Source organism: Neophocaena asiaeorientalis, unplaced genomic scaffold, assembly GCF_003031525.2.
Source record: "Neophocaena asiaeorientalis asiaeorientalis breed wild unplaced genomic scaffold, Neophocaena_asiaeorientalis_V1.1 scaffold571, whole genome shotgun sequence".
Classification (NCBI taxonomy): Eukaryota; Metazoa; Chordata; class Mammalia; order Artiodactyla; family Phocoenidae; genus Neophocaena; species Neophocaena asiaeorientalis.
This window is the reverse complement of record NW_020175669.1, coordinates 1,623,023-1,643,862: the sequence shown is the minus strand read 5'-3', so window position 1 is coordinate 1,643,862 and position 20,840 is coordinate 1,623,023. Positions and strand designations below refer to the sequence as shown.

Here is a 20,840-nt window from a genome sequence, read left to right as displayed (position 1 = left end):
CCAGCTTGTGTTGTGTCCCCATTCTCGCTCGTCTGCCTTCATGGTGAGGGCTGCCCTAGAGCCTGGGTTCCTTGGGAGGGAGCAGCAGTTCCTGGGCACCTTGGAGGAGCTGGGGTGTCCTGAGATTCCACCGTGGCCCTGGGATTAGGGTGGCTCTTCTTCAGGGCAGGGTGTTGATGTTTGAAAACATTCTGGAGCTGGACTAGAACAAAACGCCCACCTCCCCACCATCCACCCTTTGAGAGATGCAGAGGTAGTGCCTGAAACGTGGCCAGCTTTTATAGCATTCCAAGGGAGGCTGCAGGTTGGAAAGCAGGAGCTGTGTCCAGTCATCTTGAGCCCTGCATATAGGTGTCTTGGGGTGTGCTGGAGGGGAGTAAGATGCCTGGGAGGCCTTTAACTGCTTTCCGATGTGGAGGCTCTTTCAAATGGATGAGTGCCCACTAACTTTCACTTTTTCTGGTGACAGAGCTGCTAGGGACCCATAGTTGATGTTTTGAATGGATTTAAACATTGCTATCACAAATGTGCAATTTTAAAAGGAAAATGAGATGTAATATACTGTTTGTGGCTGTGTCTTAGAAGCCTCAGCTCTCTGGAACAAAGCTAAATTCAGAAGCTTCAAGGGCCTGTGAGTTGTGTAAACACTGTCACGAAGCCCCTGCTCTAAACCCTGTGACCTTTACTCCACAGAAAGAGGTCTCAGGCCCTGAGCACAGCCAGCTCACCTCGTTTTGTCACATTCACAGACTCACTAAGCAAACGCTTCTCACGCCGGGCCCTGGGCTGGGCTTTGAGGGTACAGAGAAAATACATCACAGTCCCCACAGTCCCTCCTAATTAGGTTATTGTCAAGTGAGGGGAGACAACAGATCATCTACTAAGGCCCATAATAGTGGCAGACACAAGGGGTGGGAGGATGTCCTTTGATGGGTACCAAACCCAGATGGAGGGAGGGAGACAGGGAAGAGCAGCAAGTGTGTCCCTTCTGCTGAGTTTCTAATCCTCGTAGACTCAGTCATTTGAACTCCTAATTCATAGCACCTTAAAAGCAGCACATTAAAAGGGGACAAAGACAAAGTACTTCTTAGGAAAGAGGGAGTGCTCATATCCTGAGAGAGAGAAGAAACATTATAAGTCAATCTGAAATGGAAATGAAAGCGCAGAAATTGGGGAGCATTTAGCTAGATAGGCAAACAGTCCTAATCACGAACTCCTAAGGAATTCTATATTACTGATTTTTGTAATGACTCTGATCCATCCCCCAAAAGGTTGAATTTATATTCAGTGTTCTGTGAAGGTAGTAAAGGACATACTTTTAGAAAGCTTTCCATCAAAAAGTTTAAAGGACAGCTTTCTGAAAGTGCGCTTTTTGTGCAGAAATACCTCATTCCTCGCCTGATGGTGCTGGATAAATGAGGCGTTGCTCAGTTAGACTCTCTGCCTAGCTATTTCAGTATCAAAAACATATCACCTGGAAGAAGCTTCAGTGACATAAAGGGAAGAGTTTTGCTAACAGGAGAAGTCCCCAGAGAATTATCTCAATTTGAAAATGATTTCTTCCTAGGAAGCGAGGCAAGGGTCAGCCCCTTGGAGAGTAGACAAGCTTACGGCCCCTCACTTTGGCAAAGGACTGTGACACAGAGTGGAGACTCCCCAACCGCTACCTGCTAGGGTCCCAAGTCCTGCCTGGGAAATTCAACACCTGCCTGGTGTTGGTGGTTCATCAGGATTAATTCCCCTTCCTCGCTTCCCACACTGCGCCCCCTACCCTTGCAGGAGCCAGCATTTTTTGTGGATTGTTGCTGTGGTCAGTGTGTTCTGTGACTGTGTGTATGGTTGTATGTACACATACTTTGCCAGTTTGAAGAGCAGAATTTGGCTGGAGTTCTACTTTTTCTAGGACTGACCTACATGTATTTCCCTTTCACCTACCTGTGAGGCAATAAGCAATTTGCCGAGTGCATTCCAGTGTGCCAGGCCTTCCGTTCGGGGCTGACTTTACCAAGATAAAGAAGACTGTGGTCCCTGTCCTCTACTGTGCCGCCAAAGGGAGCAGGGGAATGAGTGGGGGCAGGTCTGCAGCCCAGGCTCAGCCTTCAGCTCAAGGCGTGGAGAGGGCTTCTCCCTTGACCTTTGGATTTGGGCACATGGTCGGCTTGAATTTTGAGGGGAATGTTTGCTAATATATCTCTGCTTCTGATTCACACTCACAAACTAAATGGAGTAGGGAGAAAGCGAGGACCATTTCTCCAGCAGCTGTGTGTCCCTCCATACTGGAACCCTTTGCATAGTGACTCTGCTATGGCTAGCTCCATCCTCCATTTCTCTGGGCAGATTTGCAAAATGGAGTTCAGCCAGACGGCCTCCCCTACAAGGGGCACGTTTGAACTGGCCATCCCTGACCATGGTTTGGCCATGGGGGTACATCTGTGAAAACGGTTCCCCTGCCCCTGCACAGTTTTTGACGAAGAAGGAGATTTGGAGGAAATGAAAACACGGACTAAAAGAGTTAAGTGTTTAACTTCGTGAAGGTGTCAGTGAGAGATGGGCAACGTGTCGCCCACGCTGGGTCTAGGGAAAGATGGCAAATGTTGTGAAATTCCACTGGCTTCTAAGTTTGGGTGATTTTTGTTGACTGCTTTGTGGTTTCCTTTCTTGAGAGGACAGGGTAGCTCATAACTTGTATTGCAAGTACAGCCATTCAGGGATCAGTTGAAAACCTCAGCCAGGAGCAATCCAGGTTTCTTCTCTTGGCCAGATCCTCTTCCCAAATAGCAGAAGAGTGAGGAAGGCTGATCTTAGTCATGGGGAGGTGGGCTGTTCAGACTTCCTTGAAGTAAGGCTCAACGATGCCCAAGGGATTTGCTAGTTCTTCTTGGTCCACCCATCCTATTGCACTGGGCGGGGTCGTGGACTTATGTTAATTATGTTTAACCCCAGGTTTAGTAGCAAAACTCTCTTATCAGTGGCGAATCTTCCACGATTCATACTGAACTCACTTGGGGCAAATTTAAGCCTTTACAGTTGATGATACTGTAACTTGAAAGTCTGTGTTTTCTTCAATTTGAGAAATTTACAAGTACTACTAAAAGATCTCAAAAAGGTTTTCTTTTTTCCCTGAAATGAAATAAGCATAAAAATAAAGCAGGTATTGCCCAAGTTTTTGCCCTTTCCGTGCCGTGACCCTACCTGCCACTGACGAGACTTCCACACCTGTCCGTTGTAGGGGTAACTTTCCTTCTTGACTTCTGATTCCGAACCCCGTGGTTAAACCTCCTTTAAATTGTTCACCTCCCAGATGACAGGCCGGGATCTTCTCAAGGACCGAAGTCTGAGGCCAGTGAAGATTGCCGAGAGTGACATTGACGTGAGTGAGCAGAGTAACGGGCTGACCCCTCACCTGCCTGCTGCCTCCAGACCCAGGGTGGGCAGCTTCAGGCAGGGTTTGGATGGATCTGTAGCCAAAGGCTTTTGGATCATGCTCCAAGGCCATGGCCTTTTCTCATCATCCCAGGCCCTCTCCAACCTGTTCTTGTTCACAGGTTAAACTGAGCGTCTTCTGTGAACAAGACAGGATCCTCCAGGACTTGGAAGACAAGATACGAGCCCTTAAGGAGAACAAAGTATGTATCGGTTTTGCGTAGTCTTGGGCTGGGTGGCAGGGGTTTTGTCATCCTGTGTTTCCTCAGTATAGACTGGACTCTCATGTTAGTACTGGACAACAGATGTCTGTTTATCCAGAACAATGTCTTTGAATTTAAAGAGTATTTCTTGTGGGGTTTCTGTCTGAACCCAGAGGAAACCTTACAGGGAGACCTCAGCCTACTTATTCCAAGTACTACCTCCCTGACCTTAATTCTGCTCTGGGCCACCCCCACCTCTCCCTGGAAGCCCTGTGAGGTGAGCCTGGGAGAGGACGGCTCCACTGGCTTGCAGTGATGACCCCAGGCTCCTGAACCCCAGGGAAGCGGGGGCTGCCTTGGAGAAAGTGGCCAGAGTCATAGCAGGGCAGAGGCTCTCACTTCCTAAAGCTCCTTTCCTCTAAGGATCTGGGCCATAGGGGAAGCAAGTCTGGTTGGGAGGGGAGGAATAGGCTGGTAGCCACTGATGTTTGGTCTCTTAGACACTTGTGTGAATTTTTTCTTTTCCGCATTTTAACAAGGCATTATATTTGTGACGCTCAAGGTGTATAAATAACATGGCCTTTTTATTCAAGTGCTTAGAGAGTTTTCCATCTGTTCTTTGATTTAGCCTCATAGTTTATCCCCTAAGGAGTGGATGGCCTAATGCCCAGTTTATAGATGAGGAAACAGGCACAGAGCTGTTAGGTGATTTGTCCCAGGAGGCCACCCAACGGGCAGAGTCAGAGCTGGAATCAGAGGCCTTGACTCTCAGGCCCCTAGCTGGGTGCTGGCCCCTGGCCCCTGGCCCCTTCAGCCTCGGTTAGATCTAGCAGGTTTGCTTAGTTCCTGGCGTGGCGTGGCGGGGTTGGAGGGGACGGCCTCCTGGGAATGTTCTGCCATTCTCTTGCTCTTTGGCCCCGGTCTGTCTGGTGCAGGATCAGCTGGAATCCGTGCTGGAGGTGTTGCACAGACAGATGGAGCAGTACCGAGACCAGCCCCAGCACCTGGAGAAGATTGCCTACCAGCAGAGGCTGCTGCAGGAGGACCTTGTCCACATCCGGGCAGAGCTCTCCAGAGAGTCCACTGTGCGTAGATGGTGTGGAGGGTGGCAGACGCTCCCCTGCCCTCCCCAGCATGGGCTGGCCAGGGGGCTGCTTTTCTCACCTCCCAAGCTGTAGTGGAGTTGGTGGCCGGGGGCGAGAGTCTTGGCATAGGAGAACGCCTCCAGGCTGCCTCCTAACAGTAGCTTACCTTGTCTCTACCGGTGCCTTAAGGTGCTTTCTGCCAGTGACTCCTGGGTGGCTACAGCGACACCCAAGGGATCAGATGTTTGAGAGCAGCCTGCAAGACTGTTCCCCTGATCTGTGCACAGTTAACTCTGAGACGTCAGAATTTCTACTCTTTTATTTGTCTATCTGATGTGGTACAGGCCCTTTCTGCCAGAGCTGGGAACCAAAGCATTCCCAAGGGTGGGAGAGGGGACGGTGCAGGTGGCCTGTCTCTCTCCCCAGGCCTGCCTGAGACCCACCAGGCTCCCCTTCCCTCTTCCCCTGTCGGGTCAGCAGTGGTCAGGAGCACAGGTGCTCATGGGGCCTTCTGAGGGGTGGGCGTGGCATAATGAAGAATCAGAAGCATTTCCTTGGCCAACAGGAGATGGAAAATGCCTGGAATGAATACCTGAAGTTAGAGAGAGATGTGGAGCAGCTGAAGCAGACCCTGCAGGAGCAACACAGAAGAGCCTTTTTTTTCCAGGTGACCCAAGGGTTCTTCATCCCTTCTGAGCTCTGATTTCTTCTTGGAGTCTTCACCTGTGGGGGATGTTAGCCCTACCCAGGGGCCTTCTCTTTTTGCACCTGGACTCAGCCTGCTCACCACCCCAAGAGCTCCCTTGGGGAACCCTTGCCCCAGCCAGGCTGTCGTGAGAAGCCTTGCCTCAGCTCCCCCTGCCTCTTTGCTCTCAAAGACAAGCTCCTGGGCATTTTTCTAAGGGTTTTACTACTGATCATTTGGGGAAACAGCCCCAAGGGGAGACAGTAGTGACCTAACCTTGCAGATACTTGAGGGTGATCCGTGTTCCTGGTTCTTGGCCCTGCCTTGGGTTCCTAGCTACTCACTTAGCAGCAGGAAGCCCCGCCTCCTTCCCTCCCGGACTCCTGAGGATAGATGTTATCAAGCCTTCACCTGATCAGTAGTGTGAATTCAGGCCAGGTGGGGTGATACCCATTGCTGTGGCCCCTGCCTCACTCAGGAAAGGCAGCCTTAGAGCCCTGCCTTCTCTGCCCTAAAACCAGGCTGCCCCATTGATAGCTACCTCTGCCTCCAAAGCTGAGAGGAAGAAAGGCCCTGTGTGGTTTTCCTTCTTCCAGGTTGGGTCCTCCAGCTGCCAGTGTTCCCCCATTGGGTGCCCAACCAGGCTTCTCCCCCACACTCAAAGTTTTGAAAATGGAAACTAGCCTGCTTTTGAACCTAACTTCAGATCTGTATCTCTTCTTTCAGGACCCTGACATAAATTCTATTTATTTGAATTCAGCAAGCATTAACTGAGGGTTCTTGTGTACAAGGCAGCCAGTTGGGCCAGTCTGGGGGCCAGGCTTGCTAATTGATGAACTAGTTCTAGCCAAGCCTCTTCATTCAAGTGACTTAATGAATGTGTTGACTCTCTTCACATCAGCATCACCCCAGAAAACTGAAGGAATTCAGGAGGAGGTTTCGGTTTGTGGACTAGGAGGCTTTTCCCAGGCCCTGCTATGCTTCCACTCACCTCCACTCAGCGCTTTAGAGCTGGTCCCAGAGAACCTGGCCTAGGAGTACGTGGAGGAGACCCTTGCCTGTAGTTCAGGGTTGGCCTGTGAGGTCACGCAGAACTTGTCTGTCTCCTGTGGCTGTTGGGTTTTTCCCATAATTTCCCTTCATTTGAGCTAACATTTTCCTCTTCTTTTTGTATCCCCAGTATTTAGCATAGTGGCTTGAAAATAAATAGGTGAATATTGTTGGCAAAGTCCTTTAAACAATTGTTTCTAGTTACTAGTTCCTTGAACTGTTCGGTCTGATTAGACTTATCTTCTTGGACTTCAACCATCCACATTAATTTCAGCCATAATTTTTTTTTTAGCTTTTCATTCCTTATGTTTCTTTAATTACACAGAAAACACATAAATGCATCTCCCTGGAAAGTCCAAACAATGAGAAGTAAAACTAAAACAGGACACACAAGCTCCTCCTCCCTCCTTCCCTTCTCTGCCCAGTCCCTCACCTTCCCAGCATGTAATCAGTGCCATCGGTTTGCAGTGTTGCCTTCCAGACCATTTTCTGTGCATTTCCAAACGTATGCACGTACATAGTATCATATAATTTATTTGGGGGAGGGAGTTGGGCTTACTTAAACAGGAATCATACTTACACATTGTTTGGTAACTTGCTTTTTTTGTCATAACTGTATGTAATGGAAATCTTTCCAAGAAAGATACCGCCAAGTTTATGCTGCCCTGTATGGTAGCTATTTAAATTTAAACATAAATTAATTAAAATTAACTAAATTAAAAATATATTCCTTAGCCACACCAGAATTATTTCATGTGGCTAGTGGCTTTCTGTATTGGACAGCACAGATTATGGAAGATTTACATGATCTCAGAAATTGTATTAGACATTGTTGGTCTTGATGCTACAGATTTCATAGTGTGTGGATATCCCATACTTTATTTAGCCATTCCTCTTCTGATGGGCATTTAAGTTATTTGCAGTGTTTTGCTTTCATAAATGGTATCACAGTGAGCATCTATGTAACTGCCTTTAGAGCTTGTTTATGAGCATTTATCTAAGATAGGCTCCTAGGAGTGGACTTGTTGGGTTGACTTGAGTGTACATCTTAAATGTTGGCAGATACCGCCAAATCACCCTCTAAAAGGCTGCACTCATTTGCCCTCCCACCCATAGTGCATGAGAGTACTGAACCTGTTTACCCACATCCTTGCCAACACTTGATGTTATCGGTCTTCTTAGTTTTTGCCAGTCTGCGTGCTGAAAAAGGACATCATGTTTTTATTTGCGTTCATTTAATTACTAGTAGGTTAAACATCTTTTTTTATGATTATTGGCTATTTGTATTTCTACTGTGCCTTAATTCGTGGTAATGTAACATACAGCAGGCCCAGGATCCTTTTTTCCCTCCAAAAAACAAATGGGTGCCACGTATAGGTCTTGTCACGGACTTCCTAGAGAACTTAGCCCTATAAGTCACTAGGAGGTAGGCCAGTCTGAAGCCTGGTCCCTGCAGCTTGATTTCCACCTAGCCTAGTGGCATTGCTCATGCTTTCCCTGAGTGCCACAATGACCCGGGAAGCTCACAAAGCCTTTCTTTGAGCCGGCTCTGTGCTAACTGCTTTGGTGTAATTCTAGGCCAGGCAAGCTGTTAGAGTCCTGAATAAATCATTGACGCTGGAGATAGGCTTGCAGCCCCATATGCAAATTCTCAGCAGTGGGGCTTGGAAACTCACCCCTCTTTAGCCAGGGTTGGCTGTGAGAAAACCCACAGCCTTTTGAGTAAAGATGAGTAGCTTTATTTATGAAGATCCTCATGGCCACCCAAGCAGGGAAACCAGAGGGTAAGAGAACTTCCAGGTAACCCTGAGAGTCAGTGAGAGGTGAGGCTACGTGTAGGTGTCCCTACATCTGGACAGTGAGTTCAAGCCTTTGCTGAATGTAGTACATTGGAGCCTTCCTGCTCGGTGTGATGTGAGGATACAGGTATGAAACCCCACTCTCGTGTTCCCCAAAAGCTTCCTTCACCTTGTCGTTAAGTTCTGAAATTCCATCGTCCTTGGATTGAAGTTCTCTGGCCTCTGCTTCTCTCTGCTCTTCTCTTACACGTTGAGGTGACAGGCAAAATGGGGGCAGGATTGTGAACTGACAGGTAGAAGTACGCCAGGTAGACTGCCAGGGGAGGAAAGAGAGAGAGAGGGAGAGATGATCTTAACCCCATGGTCCTTCTTCACCTGTTCCCAAACACTCTGCTTGGGGACCTCAGCTCTAGAGAGAATCCTGTTAGCTCAGTAACATGTCTGTTTTAGGACACTCCTTCTTTAGTGGGGAGCTGAGCATTAAGCCTGTTATTTGCTTATCAGCCCTGAGGATTTGCACTGGCGTTGGAAGGGTGGAGAGAGTATGAGAGTGTGAGCTCCCCTTAGGAGGGAGGCTTCAGACGTCTGTTGTTATGCCTGTTAGGTAGTATTTGATCAGGGAATTTTATGTGATTGGTCCTTTATTTATTCAGCGTACATGTATTGAGAACCTGCTCACTGCCCAGCCCTGTGGGGATGTATCCAGGAGCAGTGGTCCATAAATATCACACACGTGAGAACTCTTCCAATTGAGGCCAGCGATGTACCTGGAAAGGAGATAGGGGTGTGGAGCCTTCCTTTTCAAGTCCATGGGGTGGGACCATGATAATTTTTTTAAAAAGAATACCATATCTGATGTTTACACAACTCGATTAAAAGGTGCCCACGACCCTTTAATCACAGCAGACCTTGCTCACCTCTTTCTAGGGCCTCTTCCCTGGTGGTTTGGGTGTAGCTTCTCAGAGTTTGCACATGGTTATATAGCCTGCCTCTTTTCCCATCGTACTTTAAAAAAAAAATAACAGCTTTATCATGTAATTCACATACCATAAAATTCACTATTTTAAAGTATGTAATTCACTGATTTTTTTTTTTTTTTTTTTTAGCACATTCACAGAGTTGGGTAACCATCCCCCCAGTCAGTTGTGTAACATTTCCATCAAGCCCCCAAAGCAAGCCGGTACCCATTTACAGTCACTCCCCACCCCAACCCCAACTTTCTACCCCTGCGCTAGCCAACGACTAATCTACTTCCCGTCTTTATGGACTTAATCTATTCTGGACGGTTCCTATGAATGAAATTATACAGGATGTGGCACTTTGTGTCCGGCTTCTTTCACTTAGCATCACGTTTCCAAGGTTCATCCATGTGGTAGCAGACATAGTACTTCATTCCTTTTTACTGCCAAATAATATCCACTGCCCCTTATACTAAATCCCACATCCCAAGATTCAGCTCTGTCTTCAAAAAGAGGCTCTTTATGTTCTAGGGATGGTGTAACCTCTAGTCCTTGCCTTCTCTTCCCTTCTGCCGTGGTTGCCTAAGACAGTCTTTTTTTGAATTGTAAAATATATGTAGCATAAAAACTTACCTAACCATTTTTAAGTGTACAGTTTGGTCCTGTTAAGTGGATTCACATTGTTGTACAGCCAATCTCCAGAAATGGTTTTTATCTTGAAAAACTGCAACTCTGTACACATTAAACAACAATCTTCATTCCCCCCTCCCCCCAGCCAAAAGTGGAGCTCTGTACCCATTAACGAAACAATCCCTGTTCCCCCTCGTCCCAGCCTCTGGCAACCACCCTTCCATTTTTCTGTCTCTGAATTTGGCTACTTTAGATAACCTCATATAAGTGGAATCATACAGTATTTAAGGGAGTCGATTTTTAAGTGAGGTGGAAACAGGAAAGGTAGACTGTGAGAGCTTCTCTGAAACTTCTCCCCTGGACCTTGGGCGTCTTTCACATCTGCACTTGCCCAGGAAGCCATGAAGCAGGCTTGGCTGTAGACCTGGTGGGGTTTCCAAAGGGTATACTGCCCCCCAGGGTGAGGGGCTCTGTCTGAATGACAGCAGAAGTCCTAAGAAGAAACTTCTGGTGAGGAGCTAAGAAGGAAGTGAACCCACTGCCTCCTCTTCCTCAGGAGAAATCGCAGATACAGAAGGATCTCTGGAGGATCGAAGATGTCATTGCAGGCCTGAGTGCAAATAAAGAGAACTTCAGAATCCTGGTGGAATCGGTCAAAAATCCGGGTGAGCGGGCCATCTTCCTGGGGGTGGGGGTGGTGGAGGCCAGCGCCTGGAGCCTGGGGGATGGCCCCTGGGGAGGTCGGGCCTTCGTGGCCTAAGTCACTCCCCTTGTCCTCTGAGGAAGAGGGTCTTTGTTTCATTGCACCCTTTGCTTCTCTCCACACCCCTCAGAGAGGAAAACAGTGCCTTTGTTTCCTTACCCGCCTGTGCCTTCAATCTCTTCTGAGATCAAGCCGTCCCTGCTGCCCAGCCCGCCCACCAGCCCCACGCGGACCCCTCTGGAGGTTCGACTCTTCCCCCAGCTGCAAACCTACGTGCCGTACCGACCTCACCTGCCCCAGCTGAGGAAGGTGATGTCTCCCCTTCAGTCACCAACCAAGACGAAGCCCAAAGTTGTGAGTATTGATGACCAGGAGCTGGGCGCTGTCGTTTCCTCTCTGGCAGACGATTGTCCTTCTCTGTCCTCAGGTCCGCTTCTCTTGGGAGAGAAGCTTTTAGGGAAGCTTGGGGAGACAGACCAGCTAGAGTCCTGAGGGGTTCCTGAGCCATGAGCGGTTAAGGAGAGGTAGGGGCTCCTGCCGTTGTGCTTAGTCTCCCAGAACTGGAAGGGCCCTTAGAGGCGATCTAGCCCACTCTCCCATTTTGCAGCTGGGAAAACTGAAGCCTAGCAAGAGGCAGTGACTGCACTGAGTAGGGTAGAATTTGTGATCTGCATCGTGCAGAGAAGTGTGTGGCTGGCCCACGCAGGGCTCCGTGCAAACCTGCGGTTTGGGCTGTGAGCTCGTCTTAGCAGAAAGAGCATCCTTACCTCCACCTGCAGCTGAGGACTGTGCTGGGTGGTGAGGATACATGTGGTCTTCACAGCAACCTCCTGGAGTATAGACAGGAAGGGCAGCATCTCCATCCCACAGGTAAGAGAACTGAGGCCCAAGCTGTTAAAATTTGCATGAGGTCTCCATATTAGTTAGTGAATCCAATCCACATCTCCTGACCATTCTTTGTGCCATCTGACATGTAGCTGGACATTCAGCCCTGGTCCTCAGGTTAGGTATGTGGCCCATGTGGTTGCCTGGGCCAACACCTTGGCTTGCCTGGCATAGAGAGGAGGGGCCAAGCCCTTGGCTGAGTCTGGGAGCACAGAAGACTCTAAGGAAATAAAAGATGTGGTCAAGTACTGTGATAGCTCATGTTTTCAGGGCAGGCCAGCCTTGGCTGGAAAACATGAGGGGGCTGGTCCAAGTGACAGGGAAGCTATAGCAGAGGGGACCTTGGAATGGAGACCTCTAGGTTTTCGCCAACAAGGGCTTGAAGGAGCTTTGCCTGGGCGCCATGTATGCTTAGGATGTCTGACAAGATCAGTGCACAGTTCACACGAGTTCCTATACCTGGTCTTCACCGTTCACCTGCTTCCAGCCATGGTCTAGAGCCCAGAGCTGGAAGAAATGGTGCAGGGAACCAGGGTCATTGTGAACTTCTTTATCTTGAGATTTCCTTCCCACTCCCAGATCTAAGAGTCATGGAGCACCAGCCACAAAACAGGAGGTAGAAAATAGCAAAACGAATAGCAGGAATGGCTGGGACAGACAGGTGCTAATATAATGCAAGATGCCTGCCCCCTGGGACGAGGAGCAAAGGGAAAAAGGCCTGTGAGCAGGACTGCCTGGATTCCAGCCCTTGTCTGTCTCTGGGTCTTCAGGCAAGGCCCATACCCTCTCTGGGCATCCTCAGTTTCCCCTTGTGCAGAACAAGCAGCTTGAAATAGATGAAGACAGACGCTCCTCTTCATAGCTTGGTTGCTGTGGCTTGGAAGCAGGGCTTTTCAACTTGGTTGAGCATCAGGGTCACCAAGGTGGGTGGGTCTTCTCTCCCCTCCTTCTAGTTGTATATATGTTCACCAGTTTTACCATTTTTATTGTTGGTTGCTTGTCTTATATTTATTTTTGTGAAACAGTGATATCCATCCTGAAATTGACATAAAACATGGAGATTGGGCTTCCCTGGTGGTGCAGTGGTTGAGAGTCCGCCTGCCAATGCAGGGGACACGGGTTCGTGCCCCGGTCCGGGAGGATCCCACATGCCGCGGAGCGGCTGGGCCCGTGAGCCATGGCCGCTGAGCCTGCGCGTCCGGAGCCTGTGCTCTGCAACGGGAGAGGCCACAACAGTGAGAGGCCCGCGTACCGCAAAAAACAAAAAAACATGGATATATAATTTAGTAAATAATAATAAAGAGACTACCCATTTCATACCAACACTCAGACCAAGAAATAGGACTTTTTTTAAAATTAATTTTTATTAGAGGATGGTTGTTTTACAATGTTGTTATCCTCCACTGCACAACAAAATGAATCAGCCATACACATACAGATATCCCCTCCCTTTGGGACTTCCCTCCCATTAGGTTACCACAGTGCATTAGGTAGAGTTCCCTGTGCTATACAGTATGTTCCCATCAGCTGTCTATTTTATGCATAGTATCAATAACGTATATGTGTCGGTCCCAGTCTCCCAATTCCTCCCACCCCACCCCTTTCCCCCATGGTATCCTTACATTTGTTCTCTACGTCTGTGACTCTAAGAAATAGGACTTTGCCAGCAATCAGAAGCCCTTGGGCCTGTGGGTCCCTTCCCAGTGTAGGCCCTTTCTCTTTCTCCCAGAGGTAACCACTATCTTGACTTTTTTGATAATTTCCTTGCTTTTTTGTTTTGTTTTGTTTCACTACCTATATTTGCATCCAAAACACTTCTATTTTGCCCATATATAATACTGTGTTTATTCTTTCATATCTTGCATCCTTTCAACAGTATGTTTGTGAGATTCACCCATATTGTTGCATGTAGCTATAGTTGTTTTTTTTTGTTTGTTTTTTTTTGTGTGTGTGGTACGCGGACCTCTTACTGTTGCGGCCTCTCCCATTTTGGAGCACGGGCTCCGGACGCGCAGTCTCAGCGGCCATGGCTCACGGGCCCAGCCTCTCCGCGGCATGTGAGATCTTCCCAGTCCGGGCCACGAACCCGTGTCCCCTGCATCAGCAGGCGGACCCTCAACCACTGTGCCACCAGGGAAGCCCAGTTCTTTCATTTTTATTTGGCTTTTCTTAAATTTAATGTCTTTTTTTTTATTAAACAATACTCTGAAAGGGTACAAAATCAAAGGATATAAAAAAATATGTAATAAAGCGTCTCCCTTCCACCCTGTGTCTTCAGACATTCTATTCCCTTCAATCAAAGGCAATCAATGGTTTGCGTTTATCTTTCTGGGGGGCTTTTTTAGAAATTGGTGATTCCAAGATCTTGTCAGGGTTTGGAAACCACTGATGCTCAGCCTCTGGGTATCTTAGGTCGGCAGCTTAAACTTCACACGATAATGAAATGTGTTGCTTTAGAAGAGTGCTGATAAACTTTTGCAAAACAAGCTTACAGCACCCTTTCCTGAACTCTGAAAAACAAAGCAAAATGAGGCTAAGAAAGGGGGTGGTTAGGAGGAAGGAGTCTGGATGGTCATTTGTGCCAGGAGTGGGTGTCCATGGCAGTCAGGGGCCAGGCTGTCGGTCTGTAGAGGGGCCACAGCCCTCGGAGAGCATTGTGGACAGGGGGGTTCAAGGAAAATAGTTACATTCATCCCAGCCCAGGGAGTGGGCTGTGGAGAAGGCAGTGAGTCACCCATCCTGACTGCCTATTCTGTGCCTGAGTCAGGAAGGAGGAAATATTTTGTAACCATGTGCATTTCTGATAGAAAGGGCAGGAGGATGTAGATGGTCCTTGCTCAGATCCCCAGCCTGCTGAAGGATCCAGAGACGGTGCAGGGACCGCGGGCTGGCTCCGTCTGAGCATGGTGGGATGGGGTGGCGGTGGTGGGGTGCTGTCATAAACATACAGGTAAACACAGAGTTACCAGCCTGCCTGCCCTGATGGTGCACTCCGAGCCAGTGGAATGAGAGCGTGGACCCGTGTCCTGAGTTCTGCATTGTGTGTAGATGACACTTTGAAAAATGGAAGATGTGTGAATCAAAGGGAAGGATGGGGTTGGAGCAGAGACGTCTCCCGACCTCACAGCTCAACCAGGGGAAACGTTGGCATCTTTGGGCTGAAGTGGTCACTCCCTGCAGACCCAAGGTGTCCTGCTCCTTCCCTTTGGGCCACCACTATGATGGTGCCACTGAGCATCCTCTCACCGGGCACTGGTTCTGGTTTTGTTTCTGAGCAGGAAGACGAGGCACCTCCCAGGCCCCCGCTCCCTGAGCTCTACAGCCCGGAGGACCAGCCCCCGGCCGTGCCACCTCTACCGAGGGAGGCCACCATCATCCGGCACACTTCAGTGAGGGGCCTCAAGCGGCAGTCGGATGAGAGGAAACGAGACCGGGAGCAGGGGCAGTGTGTGAACGGGGACTCGAGGGTGAGCAGGGGGGACCCCTGGGGTTGCCCCGCTGTGTGTGGGGAGAGGGACGGCAGCGGGGCAGGTGTGACGGCCTCAGACTCTGCCCACAGGTGGAACTCCGGTCATACGTCAGTGAGCCTGAGCTGGCGACCTTCAGCGGGGACGTGGCCCCTCCCTCCCTGGGACTCGTGGGCTCTGAGAGCAGGTACCAGACGTTGCCAGGCAGAGGTAAGGCGAGATTTTCCATGGAGTCCTCCTGGGCGTCCCCGCCACTGCCACACCACTGCTCCCCAGCCCTACCCGGTCCTCACACCCTTCTGCCTGCAGCGTGGGGCCTCAGCCTGGGTAGCAGCTGTCAGCCGACTCTGGGCTGTAGGGAGGTCCTGTCCGTCCTGCCTCTGGCTCATATCCTGATTCTCATCCTCTTTTATTACATCTTCCCCCAGGAACAATGATAATAGCAGTTACTATAAAGCCCAGTGCTGCTTTAAGCACTTTATTATATTCACTTAGTTAAGATTCAGGATAATCCCGTGAGGGAAGTACTATTGTTATCCCCATTTTAGAGATAAGAAAACCAAGGCCCAGAGAAATGAAACAACTTGCCAATTAGCCAATAAGTGATAGAGCCAGAATCCCACCCTGCAGGCTGGGATGTTGGGTGATTGTCCTCAGCTTGGCCATCCCATCTCATGCCTTCCAGAGGCTTTTCTCCTCTTCTGTGTCACTCTAAGACTCAATGAGTCCTTTATTTAAACAAACACACCTTTCTCCTCAGTTGGGTCTTCTCACTCTCCTCCCCTATCCCTTTGAGATGGGGGTGGGAACAGATTTAGGCCATTAGGCTCACCCATGCCCTATTTTTCCCCATAGCCAGATCCTCTTTCTGAAATCCTTTTAAAAGGAGGCCATCTGGAACCCCAGAGCAGGTTGACCACACTCCCTCATTTGGTGGGAGGTCAGGCGCTTTCCCCCCTTGACAGGATGTGGAAACAGGAGGCCACACCACCATGATTTGGACTCTTATGGGGTTATGTGACTCCCAGCCCACGATGCTATGTAGGCTTGCTGTGTCCTGAGCTGGTCCCTGGAGGGGACTGGCTTTTGCTGAGTTGGGCCACAGCAACCCTTGGCACTGTGCCTGGGGACCCTTTTCCCTTCTTTCATTACAGCCTAGAGGTGTTCATCAATGGCAGTGTTAGTGGCCTGTGGGCAGGACAGTTCTTTGTCGCTCAGGAGTCTCTGGGCATTGCAGGACATTTATCATTCTTTTTCCTACGTGCTAAATGCTGGTGGAGTCCTCAGTGTGATGCCCGTTTCCAGATGTCAGGGACCAGCCTTGCTAAGAATGTTGCTAGTGGAGAAAGCACGGGCTGAGGCTCCGTGTGACCTTGGACAAGGTGCTTAACCTCTCTGAGCTTTAGATTGTGTACCTCCACAGTGGTTAGGTAATGCTACTTTGTAGGGCCAGCGGGACAAAATCTATATGAAATACCTGGCATGATGCCTGCCTGTTATATAGTAAGTACTCAGTAAGTGCCTGGTGCCTTCTTCTTTCCATTCTTCATTTATTCATTCAGTCATTTATTCATTCAACCAGGCATTGTTGAATTTGTAGACAGGCATGTTGACACTGTGGTCAGTGCAGTAACCAGTGAATATACTGAAGAATACAGGGAATAACTGATTCTGCCTGGAGCATTTGAAAAGGCTTCTCACAGACAGGCATCCAAGTTGGGTCACACAGGATGCATAGGAGTTCATCAGGAGGAAGTGATGCAGGGCCTTCCTCGCCCTGCATCCTTTCCTCCTGCCAAGCAGCCCAGGTCTTCTGCATGTGAGGGAAGACGAGGGTAGTCCCCAGATCTTCCTTAGGGGACAGAGGGCACCCATGGGCTGGCCCCTCATTCCCTACCTGGAGCCTTGCTCTTCCGGGCCCTGGGGAGGAAGAAGTGTGGGTTGTTGGCTGGGTCCTCGTGGTCCCCTCACGGGAGTGAGAGTTGATCAAGAAGGGGCCTGCCCTCCTCACCACAAGAAGGGTGAGGGGCCTGCCCTCCTCACCACAAATCCACTTGCATTTCTCTTTCCTCACTAAGGGCTCTCAGGCTCCACGTCAAGGCTCCAGCAGTCATCCACCATTGCTCCCTACGTCACGCTTCGGAGGGGTCTAGATGCCGAAAGCAGCAAGGTGACCTACCCTGTGAGTGGCCTTGAGAAGTTCCTGAGGGGCTCACCGCTCCCTCACGCACAGAGGGAAGGGCTCCGAGGTAGACGGTAACTGGGATCCTGTCAGGTGACCCCTCCCGAGCTCAGATTCCCTGTCACCATGTGCTCGTGATGGCTTCACCACTGCCCACCAAGAAGGGCGTCACACTGCCCTCCCCATTTCCCAAGGGGCTCCCACCTTTCACCCCAGTCTCGCCCAGTGAGTCACACCCTGAGTTGTGGCCCATGATGTGCTTCTGCTCAACTGGACAGGCCTGGGCCTCAGTGTCTGCATCTGCAGAATTGGGTGCTGCCCAGAGAGCCCGTGAGGGCCAGTGGTATCATGTCCACGAATGTGCTTAGGGGAGGTGCTTCTCAGTGGCCCGGAGGAGCCCAACTGGAGTGTGTGTGTGTGTGTGTGTGTGTGTGTGTGTGTGTGTGTGTGAGAGAGAGAGAGAGAGAGACAGAGACAGAGAAAGAAGGACGGGGATGAAGCCAGCAGGGCGGCTGCCCTCTGTGTTCCCAGCCCAGCTGCCCTGTCTGTCCCTCCTGCCCCTCAGAGACCCAGGAGTGCCTTGGAGCGCCTGTACTCAGGGGACCACCAGCGGGGCAAGATGAGCGCGGAGGAGCAGCTCGAGCGCATGAAGCGGCACCAGAAGGCGCTGGTCCGGGAGCGCAAGAGGACGCTGAGCCAAGGAGAGAGGACGGGTCTGCCCTCGTCCCGCTACCTCGGCCAACCGCTCCCTGGAGACCTCGGCTCAGTATGTTAGGAGGGTCCAGGCAGGTGGGGCTGGGACAGGGAGCAGAGCTTCCCCGAGTCCCCCAGACACAAGCACTTCTCAGCGCCGAGGGAGTGGGCTGTCGACCTGGATGGCTCAGAGAACACCCCCACGGGCTGTGTGTCCACAAGCCAGGACGCATGTGTGACTTGGTCAGAGGGCGCCCCGGAACTAGAGCAGGAACGAGGATGTCACTGCAGGAGCCCAGGAGCCAGAGAGAACGTCCACAGTCAGTTCTGCAGTCGAGTTAGAGGGAGGCCTTTTTAAGCATTTGGAGTCTCTCAGCTGAACCAAGGACTTGGGAAGTAGAGGGTTCGAGGAGTGGAGGAGAAAGGTGGTGCTATGATTTGAGGAGGAGGAGTGCAAGCCAACCAGCCTCCCAGACCTCCAAGCGGGTGCCCTGTGGGGCAGCTGAGCAGAGGGTGGTGGCCCTCACCTCTGAGGACTGGGGCTCTCCCACCACCACGGTGCTGACGGGCCTCCCCATGCCCCAGGAGAGCCGGGGCATCTGCTGCCCCCTGGTGGTGCTTCCAGGCACTGCACCCTTCCCACAGTCGCCTTAGGTCCCTTTTGGAAACATTCCATTTGACTTTTCCCTGTTGTTTGAAATCAAATGTTTCCCTAGACCTCTAGCCTGACTGCTCTTCCCCTAATTCATTGCACAAGCTCTTTTGCTTTTAGCGTTACCGCTCATTGCCTCTCTAATCCTGCCTGATTGTGTCTACAGACGCTTCTAATTTGCATCAACCATTCTCTAACTGGCCTGTGCTCTTGTTACCAGGCTTATAATAGCAGCTCTTCTCTCCGTAGCCTAGTGAGCACTCCCATGTGTGACTCACCTTTCTGCCGCCCCCTTTATGCAGGCTTACTGACTCATAATTCCCTTATCCCAAAAGCTGCCCCACAAGTTTGAGCCAGCCCCACTGCCTGAGGGCCGTGGTCATTGTCAGAGGTCTGGGCATGATGAATTTATCAAAGTCCATGCCTCACATCTGGACAGTAGACACAGACTTCAGAGATTGCATGTTGGAATAAATTCTGCCAAGTCTGAGGTGGTTCAGTTTTAATTCCTCCGGCCCCATCGGCACAATTTCTTATGGAAAACTTTTTGTGTTTCTAGTATTTAATAACTTGAACGGGTAGCAAGATACATTATGATCTGTATTCAGAGGGCCTCTGTGCAGCTGTTAGCTCAGACACCAAAGGGGTAAGACCCAGGATACTCATATCCTGAAAAGCTGCAAAGCCAGTAACTTTTAAACTTTATAAGTAAGTGTCATATGAGGTAAAACTGACTTTTCACAACCTGATGTCTCAAATGTAGAAAAATGATCTAAAAATCGTAACTTGAATACCTTGTAATTTTTCTTTTTAAGAAAAAAGACTTGTGTAAGTCTCTGCCTCAGCGCCAATAAACGTGTTGCTTAATGATAATGGATTGGCGTGGTTCTTCCCCAGGTTACATTGTAGAGTCCAGTGAACTTTTTCTGTTTGTGGAAACAATCAGGCTGGGTTTATGTGAGGTCTTGTCTCTCTTTGGGGCACTGGTGAGCGTGTAAGAAAATGTGTGTTTTCTTTGTGAATCATGAAATTAATTTTTCATCCCTGAATCTTCAACTGCCTAATCCTTTTACACTTTAATTGGAAACCATCACCTAAAAGCGATTACGTTGACGTAGAGTCAGTATGGAGAGCTTGTGCACGAATGGGTGAAATGTGCTGCTACGGCCGTGGGTTTGGGGCTTGGGTGAGTGCGGGCTTGAGGGGGCATTAAAGACAACGGTGACCACTTGGGGCTCTGTGAGGTGGGTGGGGTGGGAAGGAGAAGGCAACCTGGGATGGAGAAGCGTCTGCTTGGCTTCTGCTCAAGAAAAGGGAGGCTTTGGGCCCGTTCCCTCCTCTCAACAACCTGCTCAGCGTCGAGGCCTGTGGGGATGCAGGCCACAGGTGATTAGGAAGGCCGCGGCGGAGCCAAACCGTTGTGCTGGGATCTTAAAGTGGCTGGGTTAGAGTTTCCCTCTGTGAAGCCTGCTTGTTACAGAGTCGGAATTGTTGCATTTGATTTAGCATTTAAATTTTACATGTGTTTGGTTTTTCTAACTTAAAACATCTGCCCCAAATAGCTGCGTGATACGCAGCAGCTTATCAGCCTCCCTGGCCGCAAGCTGCTCCTGCTTGCACCTCCCCAGTCCCACCGTGGGGGCATTATTCCCCACCCTTAACTGTGTCCTACTGGGACTGCCCACTGGAGAGGCTCTTGGCTATTCCACTTGCTTACCAGGGCCTCAGAGGGTTTGTTTCGCCCATTGTTTCTGAGCTGGAACAACATATGGCTCCCGAACCAGAAGGGCTTCTGTGATCTGTCATGCAACAGAAGCGGCAAACCCCTTCTCTTGAGCTCTGTCCCAGCTTCTGTTTTAGGGTCACCTTCTTGGACCTGGGAGCCTCCTGTATCCCTGGGGACCCTTGTGAGTCTGAAGTCGTGGATCTTAGACCCGTGCCCGGGAGGTTTGGACACTTTGGGGCCCATATCAGAGAGAAATCAGCAGTCTGGAGTCCGGCTGTATCAAAGGGGCAGAGGCCTTGTTCTCTGTGTCACAGAGTTTCAGAACACAGCAGAGACCATCCGTGTCACAGGATAGCTGCTGCCTTGTTTTAGGGATGAGGTTGAGGTCCATGGTCACACAGCTTTTCCCTCATGAGTCACAGGCCCATCTTCCCAAGGACCCCAGTGCCTGCAAGACCTACCCAAAAGGGATAGCCAGGAAGTGACTACATTTCACCCTCTTGTTCTGTTACCAGTGGAAGCGCGAGCAGGACTTTGACCTGCAGCTGCTGGAACGGGCCGTACAAGGGGACAGAAAGGACAAGGAGGAGAATGGCTGGCTGAAGGTGCAGGCTATGCCTGTCACTGAGTTGGACCTGGAACCACAAGACTATGACGTGGACATCAGCAGAGAGGTGAGGGCAGGGGCTTCCTTCACG

General features: G+C 50.1%; 1 protein-coding gene across 9 annotated transcripts in view; it reads left to right on the top strand.

The window, feature by feature from the left end:
* Positions 1-20,840, top strand: part of PLEKHA7 (pleckstrin homology domain containing A7) — a 207,984-nt gene that overhangs the window by 179,183 nt on the left and 7,961 nt on the right. For 8 of the 9 annotated variants that reach the window (XM_024731567.1, XM_024731563.1, XM_024731568.1 and 5 more), the window contains 11 exons: positions 3,302-3,370; positions 3,546-3,626; positions 4,562-4,711; positions 5,277-5,378; positions 10,391-10,499; positions 10,668-10,891; positions 14,701-14,889; positions 14,982-15,099; positions 16,968-17,071; positions 17,637-17,837; positions 20,658-20,816. In XM_024731567.1, the coding sequence (XP_024587335.1) occupies positions 3,302-3,370; positions 3,546-3,626; positions 4,562-4,711; positions 5,277-5,378; positions 10,391-10,499; positions 10,668-10,891; positions 14,701-14,889; positions 14,982-15,099; positions 16,968-17,071; positions 17,637-17,837; positions 20,658-20,816 (1,506 nt within the window). The remainder of the gene's footprint in view (positions 1-3,301; positions 3,371-3,545; positions 3,627-4,561; positions 4,712-5,276; positions 5,379-10,390; positions 10,500-10,667; positions 10,892-14,700; positions 14,890-14,981; positions 15,100-16,967; positions 17,072-17,636; positions 17,838-20,657; positions 20,817-20,840) is intronic. The other variant, XM_024731565.1, reaches the window with a different exon arrangement.